Genomic DNA, 15255 nt, shown 5'->3' on the forward strand with positions numbered 1-15255 from the left:
TCGGCGAGATCACAGATGCCGATCAAAACATGCTACGACCCTTTTTATCGACAGTAGCCTGCAAAGTATAACCAAAGGAACGCAGGAACTGAAATCCGAATCGAGCAAATTGACACGTAAACAGAGCGGTTGCCCGTTGACTTTTACGCGAAAACATGGACGATCAGTTGCTGGTACGTTTACTATTTAAATATGTCTTTTTCCAACCTATTATTTAAGATCGAACAATCATCCGACGGGCTGACGGTTCTCTGTCATATTCCTGACCACTTATGTACGGTCGTCGAATATTTGACGGTTTTTGACTGTGTCGCTTCGACTCAACCTAACCTAACCTAACCTAAGAATTTCTACTTAATTTATTTCGAATGACGTTACTCGTCAAATTTAATTGGTTCATCTGTTTTTTCCAATGAATCCATTCTTTTCGTTGAACAATCTTGTTATAATGACGTGTCTTTTTTATCAGGAACCCTCACTATACACCGTCAAGGGTATGGTGATACTGGATAATGATGGCAACAGAATACTGGCAAAGTATTACGACAAGAATGTATTTCCAACTTCAAAGGAGCAGAAAGCCTTTGAGAAAAATCTCTTCAACAAGACACACAGAGCTAACACAGAAATTATCATGCTGGATGGTCTGACGTGTGTTTATAAGAGCAATGTCGATCTATTCTTCTATGTAATGGGCAGCTCTCGTGAAAACGAGGTTTGTCATGTTTTCTTTTGTTCTTATCTTTTTGTAAATGAACAATGCAAATATCTACTTCTAGCTGCTCATGTTGGCGAATAATAGGATTTTCACTAACCCAACTGGTTAGGATTTATCATTCGCTTCTTTGACAGTGAATAATTCTTCGTTAAACTATAATTAGAGATTTTTAAATTGTTTCACGTTACAGCTAATTCTTATGAGCGTGCTGAATTGCTTATATGATTCCATAAGTCAAATTTTGAGAAAGAATGTTGAAAAGAGAGCAGTGCTTGATAGTCTGGATATTGTGATGCTGGCTATGGATGAAATCTGCGATAGTGGGTAAGTTTTCTGAGATATTGGATTTCCAGATGATTGAAAAATATTTTTATGAACTAGTAAAGCTAGTTTGCACTTCATAAAAAAAAATTCCGAAACCCATATGAATTGAATCCGAGCTCAGCTTATGGTTAATTATTCCTCACACAAATTAAGATATTTCTGTTATTTAGCATTATTTTGGATGCCGACGCGAGTAGCGTAGTGACACGGGTAGCACTGCGAACAGACGACATTCCACTTGGCGAGCAAACGGTAGCACAGGTGAGAATGTATACCCCTTATTTCAGTCTTCACTTTCTACCATGTCTCTTTTTCCTATATTATGAAATATCGATCTTTCAGTGTAATCCTATCGTGACTTGTCTTTAGACTGTAATTAATATTTATTCATTTTATTCTTACAGGTCATACAGTCAGCAAAAGAGCAACTTAAATGGTCGTTATTGAAGTAATTTAATTTTATAAAATTAATGTTAAGAAAAAGTAAAAAATGGAGCACGTGACGTGAGTGAAAAAAAAAATATTACATGATCTATGTGAATAAACTATGTGAATAAACTAGCAACGACCATGATTATAAATCGTTAAAATTGATTATATGAAGTATCGTCACATGAAATTGAATGAGGAAAAACTTTCAGTTTTACATCCATGTGACGCCCCAGTTTTCAGTCGAATATGCATTGTAGTTTACGTGATCGCAAAGCTGAGTTTACGTCAATTATTTATTTTCGTTTCAGTCAAATTTGAATCAGAGATTTAGCCTTTTTTAAAATTCTGGCTCACAGCCACCAGCAGAGCGCTGCGGGCACCTAACATGACGAAATACTCGACGCGTGACTGGATAAAGGAAATTCCGGTACACTTTTTCTCTCTCGTCCTGTGCCGTGATTGGATGGGGAAACGCGATTCAGCCAATCACAGCGCAGAGCGAGAGAGACAGAGTGTACTGGGACTCTCTTCATCCAATCACGCATCCGAGCATTGGGGTAGCGTATAAGCTCGATGACCGGATGACTAAATCATATCGTGCAGCCTGCAGTTGCTACTATCAATAGTTACCGACAAAGCACAGAACGAGTTTGTGGAGACGTTGGAAACGGTGTGCCTACAGGTGGAACCATTATCGGTGCACGGTTGTCTGTGATACTTCCGTAACACATAGGTATGTCTATAATAGAAATAAAATTGGGAATAAGTAAAAAACAGGATTAATTAAAACGGTATATCGTATATAGCCGTCATCTCTGGGACGTAAACAATGTACGGTGTATTCTTGTCTCGAGATAACGGATCAACGATAATGTTGGTACTCTCCATTTTTATCAACGAATCGACTGCAGTGCCTCGGGTCGTATGTTACTTGCGTGCTCTCTGCGTACACAATGCAAAATCGTTAGGACCACCGTCAAATGTCCTCGTGACCGACTCTGTACTAGGTTCAAATACTCAAGTATTAACCGTTGCTAACTCTTATCCGAAGACCGAGGTTTTACCGAGACGACGCGTAGGCAGGTGCATGGCGATGCGTGTCGCATCAACCGATCAACCAACACCGTATACGGTAGGACAAACCGAATGCGCCTGGAGGAGCAGCAGCCGCTGCATCAGCGCGTCGGTTCAACAATGTCGAGACGGTGTCGAGACCTCGAGGCTGTTTAGTCAAGGCACACCGCTCAACTTGGTCGTTGTCGGTTTTATACCCGCGTTCCCCCGACTTCGTGCACGTAATATAATTATAGTTGTGCAGGTTTTGTCGCGGGCCGAACGCCGCGCGTGTCCGTTGATGCGAAAAAATCCGTAACAGCAGCAGCAGTAGCAGCGTCGGTGTTAAAAAGTAAGACAAGCAGACGGGGATAAATACCCGACAGAATAGCTGACGAGTATTATTTCCGATATAAGATCGACGGGTGGCGGAAGCCTGAGAGCCGGTTCAAAGGCTCTACTTTTACCCTAGTTCCGTGTATGAGATTTATTTCCCTCATGGCTTATCAGACTTCGCCGCTGTTACTCTGTGCCTCTCTCTCCGTTCTCTCCGTGTCTTCTATCCGGTAATATTTAATTTCTAACCCTAAATCTGGGGTCTTTTCTTCTATTTCCGACGGACGGCGGTACGATTCATCCCTCTTCTCAATTAGATATAAATAGAAACACCGAAAGAGAATTATCATTGTAAAATAAATACGGGAATAGATCAATTTTCATATTGGTCGCTCATCTGTTATTTATCTGTTTTCTTCAATTATCTACAAATGGTTATAATATTCAAAACGCGTCAAACAATGAAGCGCGTAACCGCATTTGGCGGTAAACATACATACATACATACATGCATACACACATATATACGCAATAAGTAATCAAGAAGTACAATTTAACGACCGGGGAAAAATTCTTATCGTAATTCAATTTCAACTTTTGCCTTTGTTTAACAATCTCTTCTATTTCCTTACTCACAATTTTCCTTCATTCTTCCAGAGCATGGCTTGCTCTTCTCTGTTCTCCCCTCCTGGTATTTATTTACAAATTTATTAGTTGTACAAGGTTTTTCACATCTTGACAGGCATACAAATAATCAAAGTATAAGTCGCTTTATTAAACCTGTTAATAATACTTGTTCTTTCAATTTTTGCAGGATTGACGTAATGTCTCAAAACTTCGTTACGGTCTGCGTCGTCTGCGTTTTGTGCGCTGCACACGCTCCGTGTTCTGCCCACACTGATGGACAAATTTCACGCCTCTCTTCCTTGCCAGGACCACTGGATCTCATAGATTCAGCCAACGATGATCGTTTGCAGCCGTTGAAACACCAAATTAGTTCAAGAGAAATAGGTAGAATAAAAAATATGAAGGATGCGTTTGACCCGCTTGAATCGGAACCCGGTGGTCATGAACTTAGGCTCAGGAAACGGAGACACACAGATGATGATGATGATGAGTCTAATTTCACAAAGAGAATTTTCAGGGATTATGGAAATGGAGATAGCATGACAATTGAAGGGTTCGAAAGGCTACTACAAAAACTCAGACTTCAGGAAGATGACAATTGTACATCGGTCCAAAGCGATAAATTTAGTAGAATTGGTGAGTTTTTATTTTAACTACAACATTCACTACCAAAGTTTTTGTCATTTGTACACAAACGTTGCTTTGTCAAACAATTAAATAACCAAAAATTGAACTCTGGTTCAAAATCAATTCGAAACATTGCTATAATTGTTTTCTTCATTTGAGACGGTTCGAATTTTAACAGAATAATTACAACACGACTGAATATCAGGGTTGGCACAATTTTCCCTGACCCGATTAAACCACTCAATATCGTTGCAAAAAAAATTTGAGATATGCTTTTTAAAGGAAGTAAAATACAATTATACCAGAGAAATATTTATACCAGCTCTCATTAACCATATTTTTACTAACTGTACGTAGTACTTACACCTATACTAATAAGTACGATTTTGTCCTCATAGCATGAAGGGATTTAAAACAAAATTGTTTTGAATTGAATTTTGGAACGGTAGACAGGCCATATTTTGTATAATTATATTGTATAACATCGGACTCTCCATTGGTTTGATATTAAAGATACCTCAATTATGCTCAGTTGACCCTTGAAGTAACGCATGCCATCCAATCAGTTGAGTGAACTTGTCCAATTGTTTTACAAATCAATAATATCTGCTTGTATTGTTGCAGCCTCTGATTTTATTGGAGGCAATTATTCTTTGTAAGGATTATTTGATCTCTAAAGCCGACGTTGTTAGTAAAAAAATTGAACACTTATCCTTGCTCTTGTAGTTCTTTTCTGACTGTTAAAAACTTGACCGCTCTTGAAACCTAGATTTGAACAGACTAAAAACTCAAGACGCTTGTGAACCAGAGCTTGATATATTGGTCAATGATTTTATTAGCGAGCAATCAATTGCAAGGTTGTCTTGCCTGGTTCTTCTCGCCAAAGACATCACAGAACTTGACTGCGGTTATTTCCGATAGCGATATCTCCCTAGAATTTTTATCGTATCATTTGCATGTTGAGCTTATCTACTCGCGAACATTATACGATACGTACAAGTCCGTCATATCGGACGTTAACGAGCCATATGAAACCGGCGGCTGATAAAGTTTAAAAGTTAATTCTCACCAATTTTTTGGTTCGGCAATTTTTCACAGCATTCCAACCCTTGAGTTTAGTCTTGCTTCTTATCACTTTCGATATTTCAATTTTGCATGTTTTACTATGCTCTATATTTGTATCTTTTCTTCATTGTATGTTTTTTCTCATTCTGACTATCTTTCAGTATTGCAATTTCCATGGTACTCCATTTATGTAAGTTTTCTTCGTTGTATGTTTTTACTCACTCTGTCGGTATTTCAATAACGCATGTTTTATAATGCTTGATTTGTGTATGTTTTCTTCATTATACGTTTTTGCTTATTCCGTCGATACTTCAGTATTGAATGTTTTTTTTTTATGATGCTTGATTCGTATGTGTTTTTTTTTTGTTGCATGTTTTTCCATATTCTGTCGCATAACAGTGTTATAAATGCAAAATGTATCATTACTTTATGTATCGGTCAGGTGTTTCCGCTCCATTTGTTGTTCCAATTTTCTTCAAGGGCAACTCACTTATTCTTTGTCCTAAAATATTATACTTGCAACGTTTTTTTTTTTCCCATTTTAATCATACGTATCTAGGCCGAAGATGTAACTCTTCTTGTGTTTATAAGACGCTGCTTCTGGTCGACCTAGATTGCGATTTTTAGTCTACAGCCATTACCGAAACCCCATACCCTGGACAATTCGCTGAAATTATTTTCTTACGTTGCAGATGATGATAACCTCACGAATAACACTTCTCAACCTAACAATGGACTTAATAAAAGTGCCAAAAACCAAAGGGTAAATGTTGAACCTTTCATCTATTCATTCCGAGGTGGTCAATAGCTACATAAAGAAATCATGCCTGCGATAGAGCGTGTAAAAATCTTTAATCAAACTCAATATTTATTTTACATTGTCTACTTTCAGTGCCTCAGAAGCAAAGAATTGCTGGATAAATTTGCCGGCAACAATTCTCACTGGTCGGAAAGTGACAATAACACCACATTGCCTGGTTGGCTTTTGGAAAGGATTTGCCCTGCCCTAGTTTATCAATTAGCAAGCTCTGATCCGAGAGGGTGTATCCAATTCCCTGAGAATTTATCTACCGTAGCAGGCATGACCGTAGGAAACGAATCCGAAGCAAATTCAATGTCTCAACACATGTGGCAAGGTTGGTTGAATAACAATGAACGATAGTTAATACGAAATTTGTCAACGCTTTTGAGGAAAATGACTCACGCATTTACACAAGAACTTTTATATCGTTATTTACATTATATTTATTCATTTACTTTTTTCCTCGCAGTTTGGATTTGGTCTTCACTAAGTATTCTAATTATAAGCCTATGCGGCTTGCTCGGAGTAGTCGTGATTCCGGTCATGAATAAAACTTACTACCACCAGTTTATACAGTTCCTGGTTGCGCTCGCTGTCGGAACACTCTGCGGCGATGCTTTGATACATCTTCTGCCACATGTGAGTCTCAGACTTTTTTTCCTTGATGCGTTGTATAAAGCTGTATTTTTTTTTTGTGATGTTTCTAATTTTATATTTTCCACAGGCTATGATGTCCTCGGGACACGAGCACGACCACCATAGTGGTTCCGGGCATGAAGAGCCATTGTCGAATACAAAACATGACCATGATACCAATATGTGGAAAGGTTTTGTGGCAATGATGGGATTGGTGCTTTTCTTTTTTACTGAAAAAGCTCTAACTATGATCGCCGAATGGAGGAAATCTCACCAGCGTCGTACCAAGGTAATTTGAAAAAAATATTTTTCACCAAGCTTTCAACGCATTGATGGTAATGGCAAAGATGTTTTTTACTCTTTCAGTTACCTGCACGTGTTAAAGTGATGCGCGAGCCTGCCGACACAACTGGCAATAGTTCGAGCAGCGACAAACATTGTAAACACAAGTATTCATCCTACCCATACTGCTACGGCGAAATCACAACAGAAACTCAAGGTGAAGCCATGTGCTGTTCGTTAGAAATGATTTTTAGGATTATTAGCTTTTTTCAAAATCACTGTTACTCATGCCTCGAACATTTCTTTTTTTCCTCAGACAATCATCATAATCGTCAGCACAACAATCACCAAATAACGGCAGCAGTTGTAGAGGAAGAAAAACCTCTTACGTCCAATAGCAATGCTATCTTGAAATCAGCCGATGATGATGTTGATAAAAGGCAGAACGAAGATTGGAAGATGGACGAGGCTATAATCAATCACGCGAATAAGAATAGCGAAAACAACGATCCGTCTGTGAATGAGGTTGAGAGCTACACGGTCATTATTCGTGAACATGAAACGAAACATCACGGTCACACGCATTCGCACGGTAATTTCGTCTCTCTCACTTCTGCTTATTTACCATCCCTTGCCTCTGTAACAATGATATTTCCGCAAATTATCCTACCAAACTAAAGTCCTTCCGCTCTATCAAGGTCACGTACACTCGGCTCCTGAATCAATGTCCAGCGTTGCATGGATGGTCATCATGGGTGATGGCCTGCACAATTTTACCGATGGTATGGCCATCGGTGCAGCTTTTGCAGCTAACATTCCCGGCGGATTTTCAACGGCTATTGCAGTATTGTGTCACGAATTGCCTCATGAACTGGGTCAGTTTTTATTAATATAATTATACAGACAGCAATATCAACGATCTTTTTACTGTACTAAAGTTTATTTATTAATTTTTTTTTTTTTAAACTAATCGTCTACAACTAACGAATCTTCACGTTCCACAGGCGATTTTGCCGTTCTACTGAAGGCTGGGATGAGCGCTAAACAGGCAGTCTTCTACAATCTATTATCTTCCGTGCTGTGTCTGTTTGGAATGGTGTTTGGCATACTATTAGGTGCCGATCCATCAGCGACAAGCTGGATCTTTGCAGCTGCTGCTGGAATGTTCATCTACATTGCTTTAGTGGATATGGTAAGCTTTTTTCACACGGCGTTATTCGTCACGAAATAAAGTAAAATAAAAAATTTTCGAAGTGAAATGAATCACCGACATTCTTTTATCCTCAATGCTCAGATACCGGAATTGACATCGAGTCACTCGGCGGAAGGAGGCTCGCAGTGGCAGTGCGTTCTACAAGCGATGGGACTAGCAACGGGACTTGGCATAATGTTGATTATTGCTTTATACGAGCATGATTTGAAGCAGATATTTCAAGATTAGTGTAAACAATGGAAAATCATTTATTTACACGAAATGAAAAGGAGGTGAGTAGTCGATTCCTTCATTCTGGTTTTAATCAATTTTCGGCCAAAAGTGTCGAGTTTTAGTCTCATTCTTTTTGTTGTTTACGTTTTTTAGTAATCCGCGTCCGTTACTTCACGGTATATCAGAATATGTAACAATGGCGTAAGAAACAAGGATAAAATGAGGCTAAGGTCGAGAGTAAAGTGGAACAACAATAAAAACTACTCAGTACAATTATCATTAATGCGACGCAATGTGCTTGGATAAATAAATTTTTCCATCTAAACAATGCAGTGAAGATAAACAAAAGGTCATACAAGGAGACAGTACTGAAACCAATAGAAAATTTCACTGTCAAATTTATCACGTCTTATTCTTGGTGCTATTTATTCACAAGAGCTGAGACAAAAGACGAAGAAGAATAAGATGCGGAAAAAAAGCTAGAGATTGAAAGGAGGCTTAAAAAAATATTTCCAAATCAATCACGCAGCTACTCCGATTTCTTTATGCTAATGAATTTCTATTCTTTCACAATGTTGTTCCCAGTGATGAACTTGTGCATACATATATTACATACATAAGTTCACAGCACGTTCATTGAACAATAAGATATTTGATAGCGAGCTACTTTTATATCGATATTTGTTAAATTTCAAAGCTGAGGTAACTTTCATCCATTCTGTTCTTTTTTTCTTTACTTCACTCGGTGACTTGAAAATTTTTTTTTTTTTTATTGTCATCTAACGGGGTTCTTTAAACCTGTACATGAACTATTGATACGTGTTACAAAGGTTTCATGTCGTTAATTGCAGTAAATTTTTAGAACTCCACATTGATTGAAGGATTAACCAAGACAGAAACAAAGGAACTGCAGCTCGAACATCTAACAAATCTCTCTATATATAATGAAAAAAGTCAACCGCGTCGTGTACATTAATTATGTTTTAAGGCAAGTTGTATTAAACAGTGAAATGCGTTTAGATTTCTTAAATAATTTGTTGAATGAAAAATATGGTCGGCATTTAACTATCTTATTACAGTACCACATAAGTATGTATAATAATAATAATAATAATAATAACATTAATAAATGATTATTGCAGTCTTATCGTGGCTTAGTGGAAAAGCAAAGGGCTTGATTGATGGCTGGACAATATACGTGTTATTGATTTGAATATAATCTTACTCGAGGAATTTTGAACACTTTTTATTTTGCCACATTTTAAAAGTATTTTGATCTTAAACTTTCGCTCATTTATTCAGTATTAATTACATATACTCTACAATCTTTCACGTATCTCGGTAAGATTTTAAGCCTTTTGTAATTTTTAATTAACCATAACGCAATAAATTTGTAACCATAACTATTCTTCTGGTCAGGACTAAAACTTGCAAATTGCATTCTTGTATTACATACAGTTAAGGGAATTCAATTACTTGAATAACAAGAAGCTTCCATCACAGGTTTTGAAACCCTTACTCGAAAATAAATTTATGAATATTTAATAACAATAAGACTGAAAAATATTTCTTTGCTTTATCGACCAAATTTATTACTATTCTTCCAATGATTAAAACTATTGGTGAAAATTTTGGAAACTTCTTCCTTTCTAATCCGATCGTTTGCGGAATCAATATCTAGAAATGAAAAACATGAATTTTGTAAAACTTATTACAAGCTATTTGCAATTTATTTTATCAAGTCCTCCTTTTATTTATAATATCTTCGAAGTATGTTATCTCAACTTCTTTAATTATAAATTGTTTGATCGTGATCGAAAACGGTGTAAGCGTCTAAGTACTTATAAATATCATTTTGAAATAACAACTTGGACATAATTGTATCTGTACATACATACCTTTCTAAAACCTTTGCTGTAGTTTTGCGCTGATGATCTTGACTCTGATTTGATTAAAATTTCACATCAGGAATTCAGTATAAACCAATTGTGTTTTCGATCGATTTATATTTTAGTTTATAATGTAACAATGAAAATAGAAAAAAGATACTGCCATAAACTTCACTCTTCTTTTCGAGCTACACTATTTTTCATTCAAATTCATTCCAACTTGGAATTTTACCTGATATCCCGTACGAATCGATGAACGGATTGAATAATTCTCTTTATCCGTTCGAGTAAATGAACAGGTAAATGAAGTAACTCAGGTATGCACTGATTGTATTAATAATTATTTATTTACAAGTTGAACAAACAATCGATTGGTCATGCTTAAAATGAAGTTGCTATATTTTAGAAGTTTTTGCCTTATCACTTAACTATAAAGACTAATGTTTCTAGATTCCTGGGATTTCCGATAGACTTTAAAAACCAGCAACTAACTGTTTCAGATCGAAAACAAGAAAGTAATTAATTATAGATTATCTGGAAACAGTGCTCGGCAGAGTTTTAATGGTATTTTATAAAACGAATTAGTCCGTTTGAACTTTTGTACAGTAAATAAGTAAAAGTTTTTTTTCTTTTCAAAATCAATAGTCATCAAATTAGAATAAGCTCGTCTTTGTCGCTTAGCTGTGCGGTTAAACTGAATGCGGTATCTGTGCTGGCCTCACTGTTTAAGCTATCATTGAACGCTACTTTTTTACCCGCCGCATCGTTCATCTCTCTCATTAATCCTGCCATATCGTCATCTGGGTCTATTTCTTGAGTTTCTCCAACTACGTCTATCTCCATCGACTGGTTATCCAATACTGAAGCTTCCTTTATAACGGGTTTCGCTTCTTCAAACTGAGTGGAAAAAGAAAACGTGTTTTTAATTACAACTGTACATATTATTACATCATTGTTTTGTTATCGATTATACAAATGTGTGCATTAATTATTTTTGATTCATGCGATGAAAAGATCACACATCTCACCACCATAGATTCAAGTTTTAAAGGTGGCGGTAAATTCATGTGAAAGACGCACGACGAATCGAAAACGACTGGGACAGGCTCGTGGCATTCTATATCAGCTCTAACAGCTCCACAGGCTTTGAACAATACTTGATGCTGATCCTGCATGTTAAGAAGAATTACTAAATTAACGATCAACTGTCGAATTAACATTAATTCACCTTTAGTATATGTTTACGGCAATGTCTTGCTGCCGGTAGCGTTCTTTCCCCACACTTCACTCCGCCTTCGGTGAAAATGCACTTCGTAACGTTGGGAGGCTTCTGCGCTGGACCTTCGGTTGCCTGGTAAATGAAAATTATGTTAAATACATTTGCTATATGCTATACTTTATGTTGTAAAAGTTTCAATTTTTTCACTTTGAGTTGTGAGTAAATGTTGAAAAATATATTTCCTTTCAATCAATGATGATAACGAAATTTTAATATATGAATTGTTTTTTATACCTGAGCTCGCCTCTCCAACGATTTTTTGTAAAGGATAGCTTCGATACCACTCCGCCTGTGGTAAGAGTTCAGGGCTTTTAATTTAGCATAAATCTTTTTTTCCTTAGCGGTTTCTTTCGGCTGATCGTGAATGCTACCTGTATTTTAAAATTAATCAAACAGTAAATATTGGTAAAAAATTACATTGCTGCTGGTTGATCTAAGCTGGCCAGACTTACAGGTTGTTTCTTTTTCCTTTTTCACTGTGTGCAGGTACTTTCGACGTTTTTCTTTGAATATATGATGCAGCCTTCTGAATTGGTCAATGTAGAGCGATTGGAGCCTGATGAGCTTTTCCCTTGCTATGTATATCACCTCTTCGGCGGTGAAGATTCCGGCGTGCCTTAAAAAATTAATACTAATGATTCAATAGATAAAAAGTGTCTCTGTCACGCTGGAAGCAGCTACTACAGAAAAGAAGATTTAGGGTACCTCATTGGGCAAATACTCGAAATGGAAATAAAATTATCGTGGAAGAAAAGTTGATCACTGTTCGTTTGTGGAGTTTGTAAAAATATCTAAAGGGGACTAGATATCGCTACAAATCATTAAATTCTTTTTCCTCGTATTCCAGAGTTGAAGCATTTCCATCTCACACTGTCACCTGAAAGAAGTCTGAAAGAAAAAATAATTTTCCGCCAACGACCATGATGTCAAAGGTTCAGCCTGTTGGTCTGGCAGGTCAAAGTTACTATACACGGTAAGTGAAGCGTGCAACAAATTCATGCTGGAATTTCTAAAAGTAGGTGTTTTCTTAAAAACAATGAGAGAACTCTGCAAGAGGATCATTGAAAATAAAAAAAATGCTAAAATTCTCTTCCCAGCAAAGATTTGTAGATGCAGAGTATTTTCGTGAGTTTCAGTTTTCCCAGCTCTGTGATATCACGAGCAATCCACCATTGAGTAAATGTTAAGCTTATGATTGTCTCTCAGGGTTAAATCAACATCCAGTTAGAACAATAAAAATGAAGGTAAATAACTATTTTGGTATTTAGTCCCCTTATTTAGTAATGCACAAGCAAAAGCAAGCTAGCGTTACAATACGTAATATAAAATTCAAACCTTACTTATAATTAATCTTCTAAAAATATGTGGTCACATTATTTAATAGGTACATATTTTTAAACAACTCTCAAAGCGTATGACGGTATTTCACATAGATTACAGGCAATATGTTGGAAAGTTCCCTCAATAATCAAATGCAAAATTTTACGATCAGACGAATCATCATTTTTAGATAAAAATATAGAATTTTGAACATTCATCCCCCTTTAATGCCGTAAGCACCTGAAATTTGAACACTTTATATTCGCGGAATGTCTAATATTTTCCGAATAGTTTAAGGCTCTCAAAAATCATTCTAAAAAATTCTGTGATCATTTCATGAATTCATAACTTTAAAGTAGATTGAAAACTTCGTATCCCTGCAAATAATTTGAATAGAAATGAGAAGCTCAAATTTATAATTTGCATGTGAGATATTTGCATCAGGGACAATAATTCCAATTTCAATTGCTGCGATATTTGAGTTGCAGGACAGTATACGTGTAAACAATGAATTATCCAAGCCGAGTTCTTGTGCAGAGTGTCAAAGATCCGACATACTTAAGTGGGTCCTCCTGCGAACTTTGGAGGCTTTCGTCTTCGCTATCGTCGAGGAATGCACCACGTAAAGTTTCGCTGACAACTACAGGTTCGACATCGCTATCCGAAGAGCTTGCATAGTCAAGGACATCACAACCACTGGCATTTATTCTATAGGCATCAATTTCAGCTGAAAAATAGAACACACCTAATGAACAACCACGAAAAAGCTGAAGCAGCGACAATGTTAAAAAAAAATTAAAGGTGTTATATCTCTAGAAAAGATGGGCCCTCACCAAAAGGATCCAGAACCTTCACCTTTCCTTCTTCTTCCTCCGTATCCTCCGCACTAGAATCTGTTGGCTTAACATAGTGGCTTAGATTAAGAAGCAGAGTTTCCGGGGTCTGCGGTGGCGAATGCCGCGATGTGGACTTGATGCGAGCTAACTGTGCCCTTCTCGCATGCTCTGAACAGTACCTGAAAAGCGAAGGACCGTACAGAACTTCTCTTGTGAAGCCATTCATCGTCGTTTTAAGATACGAAGTTGATTTCAATTTAAATAAATTCAAACTGAATAAACATTCATTGCTCCACTTACGCAAGATCTCTTCGATCACCTTTCAATGCCGGGTTCTGGCACTTACGGCCATTACTGTTGTAGACAAAACTGCATTGCTTGTAAGGTGCAGAACTATCCTCTAAAATATGTCTGGAGCAATAGGCGTAGCCCGCAAGGCTCTGTTGTTTGCATTCGTATGATCCGTAAGAACAACTTTGACTTTCAGATGAACTCTTTCCAGGTCCAATTCGGGTTGCAGTTGCGTTTGGCACACGAAACATTGCTTCTGGAAATAACGGTGGATATAAAAAATTAACTTTAAAAACCAGGTAACTACAAAAAAAATATTGAGACTTCAGTACTAAGTTCAATTCAATTGAATTGGTTCAGAGAAATTGTTGTTCCATGTTGTGATTCGGTGGAATTAGGCAAAACACATACTTTTTGGCATTGTGAGAAGTGGTGAAAGAGTGCAATTGCGCTAAACTTGCTAATAATCGAGCTCCATCAGTATGAATTCTCCGATTTTTGATGTTTCTCTACATTTGAGGAAGCATTCCTTTGACCAATATTCAACTCTATTGCCACCCCTTTTTCACAATTCGTTCGTTTTGATATTTTTTACAATTAATTGCGCGTTTGATTTTTACTTGAAGATTACCAAAAACCAAATGACGCAAGGCGCTATTCATCCGTATTCAAACTTGCCGCCATTAATATCGATCGCATAATAATGGCGGCGATGTATCGATATTATGACACTAAATGCATGTGCATGTATAATGTATTAAAATGATTTTACGTTATTGATGAATTTGAGAATGCGGGGAGAATTTTGAGGTGATGAACAGATTTATAAAATGGTATAAGTCAATTCGACGACATCGGATGGAATTTTCGGGTCAAGTAACGCGGTCGAGAGGCGTCGACAACGGATCCGATTAACGGGTTTTGCCGTCGCCATTTTGTTACTGTCGAGATCACTGCGACAGAAGGTTCGCAGCGTACGTATGTACGGTACATACAACGTGTCGAATGTAGTATGTAATTTCCGAAAAAAGCATTAAAACAATGATATCGTTATTCGGAAACGATTGAACGGACTCGGCTCGGTTGGTACTCGATTTTACGAGGAGCAAGGCTCGGCGTGAAGCTGAAATACTCACAACGAACGGTCCCACCGCTGCGACACTGTTGACGGAGTTACAGCGAAAGAAAAACTTTTCCTCGAAGGTCAGCAACGGCCCGTCGAACAGTCTTGCTACAGTTTATACACACGGATGATAACGATGCGACAATAATAACATGCCAGACACACCGGAGACGACATCCTAACCAACAA

General features: G+C 37.3%; 3 protein-coding genes across 23 annotated transcripts; 2 read left to right on the forward strand and 1 right to left on the reverse strand.

Moving 5' to 3' along the window:
* Positions 1–38: 38 nt before the first annotated feature.
* On the forward strand, positions 39–1623 carry LOC124305815 (coatomer subunit zeta-1). Its single transcript, XM_046765686.1, has 5 exons — positions 39–173; positions 470–715; positions 909–1042; positions 1213–1303; positions 1447–1623. The coding sequence occupies exons 1-5, from the start codon at positions 156–158 to the stop codon at positions 1492–1494; spliced, it is 537 nt and encodes a 178-aa protein (XP_046621642.1). The 5' UTR covers positions 39–155; the 3' UTR covers positions 1495–1623.
* A 172-nt stretch (positions 1624–1795) lies between these two features.
* On the forward strand, positions 1796–13411 carry LOC124305810 (zinc transporter foi). Of its 13 annotated transcripts, none has more exons than XR_006908451.1 (14): positions 2933–3093; positions 3678–4126; positions 5875–5945; positions 6075–6318; positions 6454–6623; positions 6709–6909; positions 6987–7119; positions 7219–7494; positions 7601–7777; positions 7907–8094; positions 8197–8387; positions 12344–12469; positions 12633–12740; positions 13305–13411. XR_006908451.1 is itself a non-coding variant. In XM_046765670.1 (12 exons), exons 2-11 carry the CDS (start codon positions 3688–3690, stop codon positions 8341–8343), a joined length of 2046 nt encoding a protein of 681 aa, XP_046621626.1. In that variant the 5' UTR covers positions 1796–2207; positions 3678–3687; the 3' UTR covers positions 8344–8387; positions 8482–9475. The 13 variants fall into 13 exon arrangements, 11 of the variants coding, with proteins under 11 accessions (XP_046621626.1, XP_046621623.1, XP_046621625.1 ...); XR_006908452.1 differs by having other exon boundaries at positions 13299–13403; XM_046765670.1 differs by lacking the exons at positions 2933–3093; positions 12344–12469; positions 12633–12740; positions 13305–13411 and adding exons at positions 1796–2207; positions 8482–9475.
* On the reverse strand, positions 10543–15218 carry LOC124305813 (KAT8 regulatory NSL complex subunit 2). 9 transcript variants are annotated; one of them, XM_046765680.1, is made up of 9 exons: positions 15080–15218; positions 13953–14199; positions 13650–13831; positions 13375–13543; positions 11949–12127; positions 11731–11867; positions 11446–11571; positions 11246–11386; positions 10543–11114 (listed from the first exon to the last, which is right to left on the reverse strand). In XM_046765680.1, the coding sequence occupies exons 2-9, from the start codon at positions 14192–14194 to the stop codon at positions 10866–10868; spliced, it is 1425 nt and encodes a 474-aa protein (XP_046621636.1). In that variant the 5' UTR covers positions 14195–14199; positions 15080–15218; the 3' UTR covers positions 10543–10865. The 9 variants fall into 9 exon arrangements, with proteins under 9 accessions (XP_046621636.1, XP_046621637.1, XP_046621634.1 ...); XM_046765681.1 differs by having other exon boundaries at positions 13953–14196; positions 15080–15217; XM_046765678.1 differs by lacking the exon at positions 15080–15218 and adding an exon at positions 14355–14665 and having other exon boundaries at positions 13953–14196.
* Between the last annotated feature and the right edge of the window lie 37 nt (positions 15219–15255).

This window comes from Neodiprion virginianus, chromosome 5 (assembly GCF_021901495.1).
Source record: "Neodiprion virginianus isolate iyNeoVirg1 chromosome 5, iyNeoVirg1.1, whole genome shotgun sequence".
NCBI classification, from domain to species: Eukaryota; Metazoa; Arthropoda; class Insecta; order Hymenoptera; family Diprionidae; genus Neodiprion; species Neodiprion virginianus.

Coding starts and splice junctions, on each gene's coding strand:
- LOC124305815 (XM_046765686.1), top strand. Junction 1,043..1,212: donor GATGAAATCTGCGATAGTGG/GTAAGTTTTCTG, acceptor TCTGTTATTTAG/CATTATTTTGGATGCCGACG. Junction 1,304..1,446: donor GCGAGCAAACGGTAGCACAG/GTGAGAATGTAT, acceptor TTATTCTTACAG/GTCATACAGTCAGCAAAAGA.
- LOC124305810 (XM_046765664.1), top strand. CDS start 3,008: ATGAGATTTATTTCCCTCATGGCTTATCAGACTTCGCCGCTGTTACTC. Junction 4,127..5,874: donor CGATAAATTTAGTAGAATTG/GTGAGTTTTTAT, acceptor CTTACGTTGCAG/ATGATGATAACCTCACGAAT. Junction 6,624..6,708: donor TGATACATCTTCTGCCACAT/GTGAGTCTCAGA, acceptor TATTTTCCACAG/GCTATGATGTCCTCGGGACA.
- LOC124305813 (XM_046765676.1), bottom strand. Junction 13,832..13,952: donor GGTGATCGAAGAGATCTTGC/GTAAGTGGAGCA, acceptor TTCGCTTTTCAG/GTACTGTTCAGAGCATGCGA. Junction 11,572..11,730: donor CGTTGGAGAGGCGAGCTCAG/GTATAAAAAACA, acceptor ATTTTCATTTAC/CAGGCAACCGAAGGTCCAGC.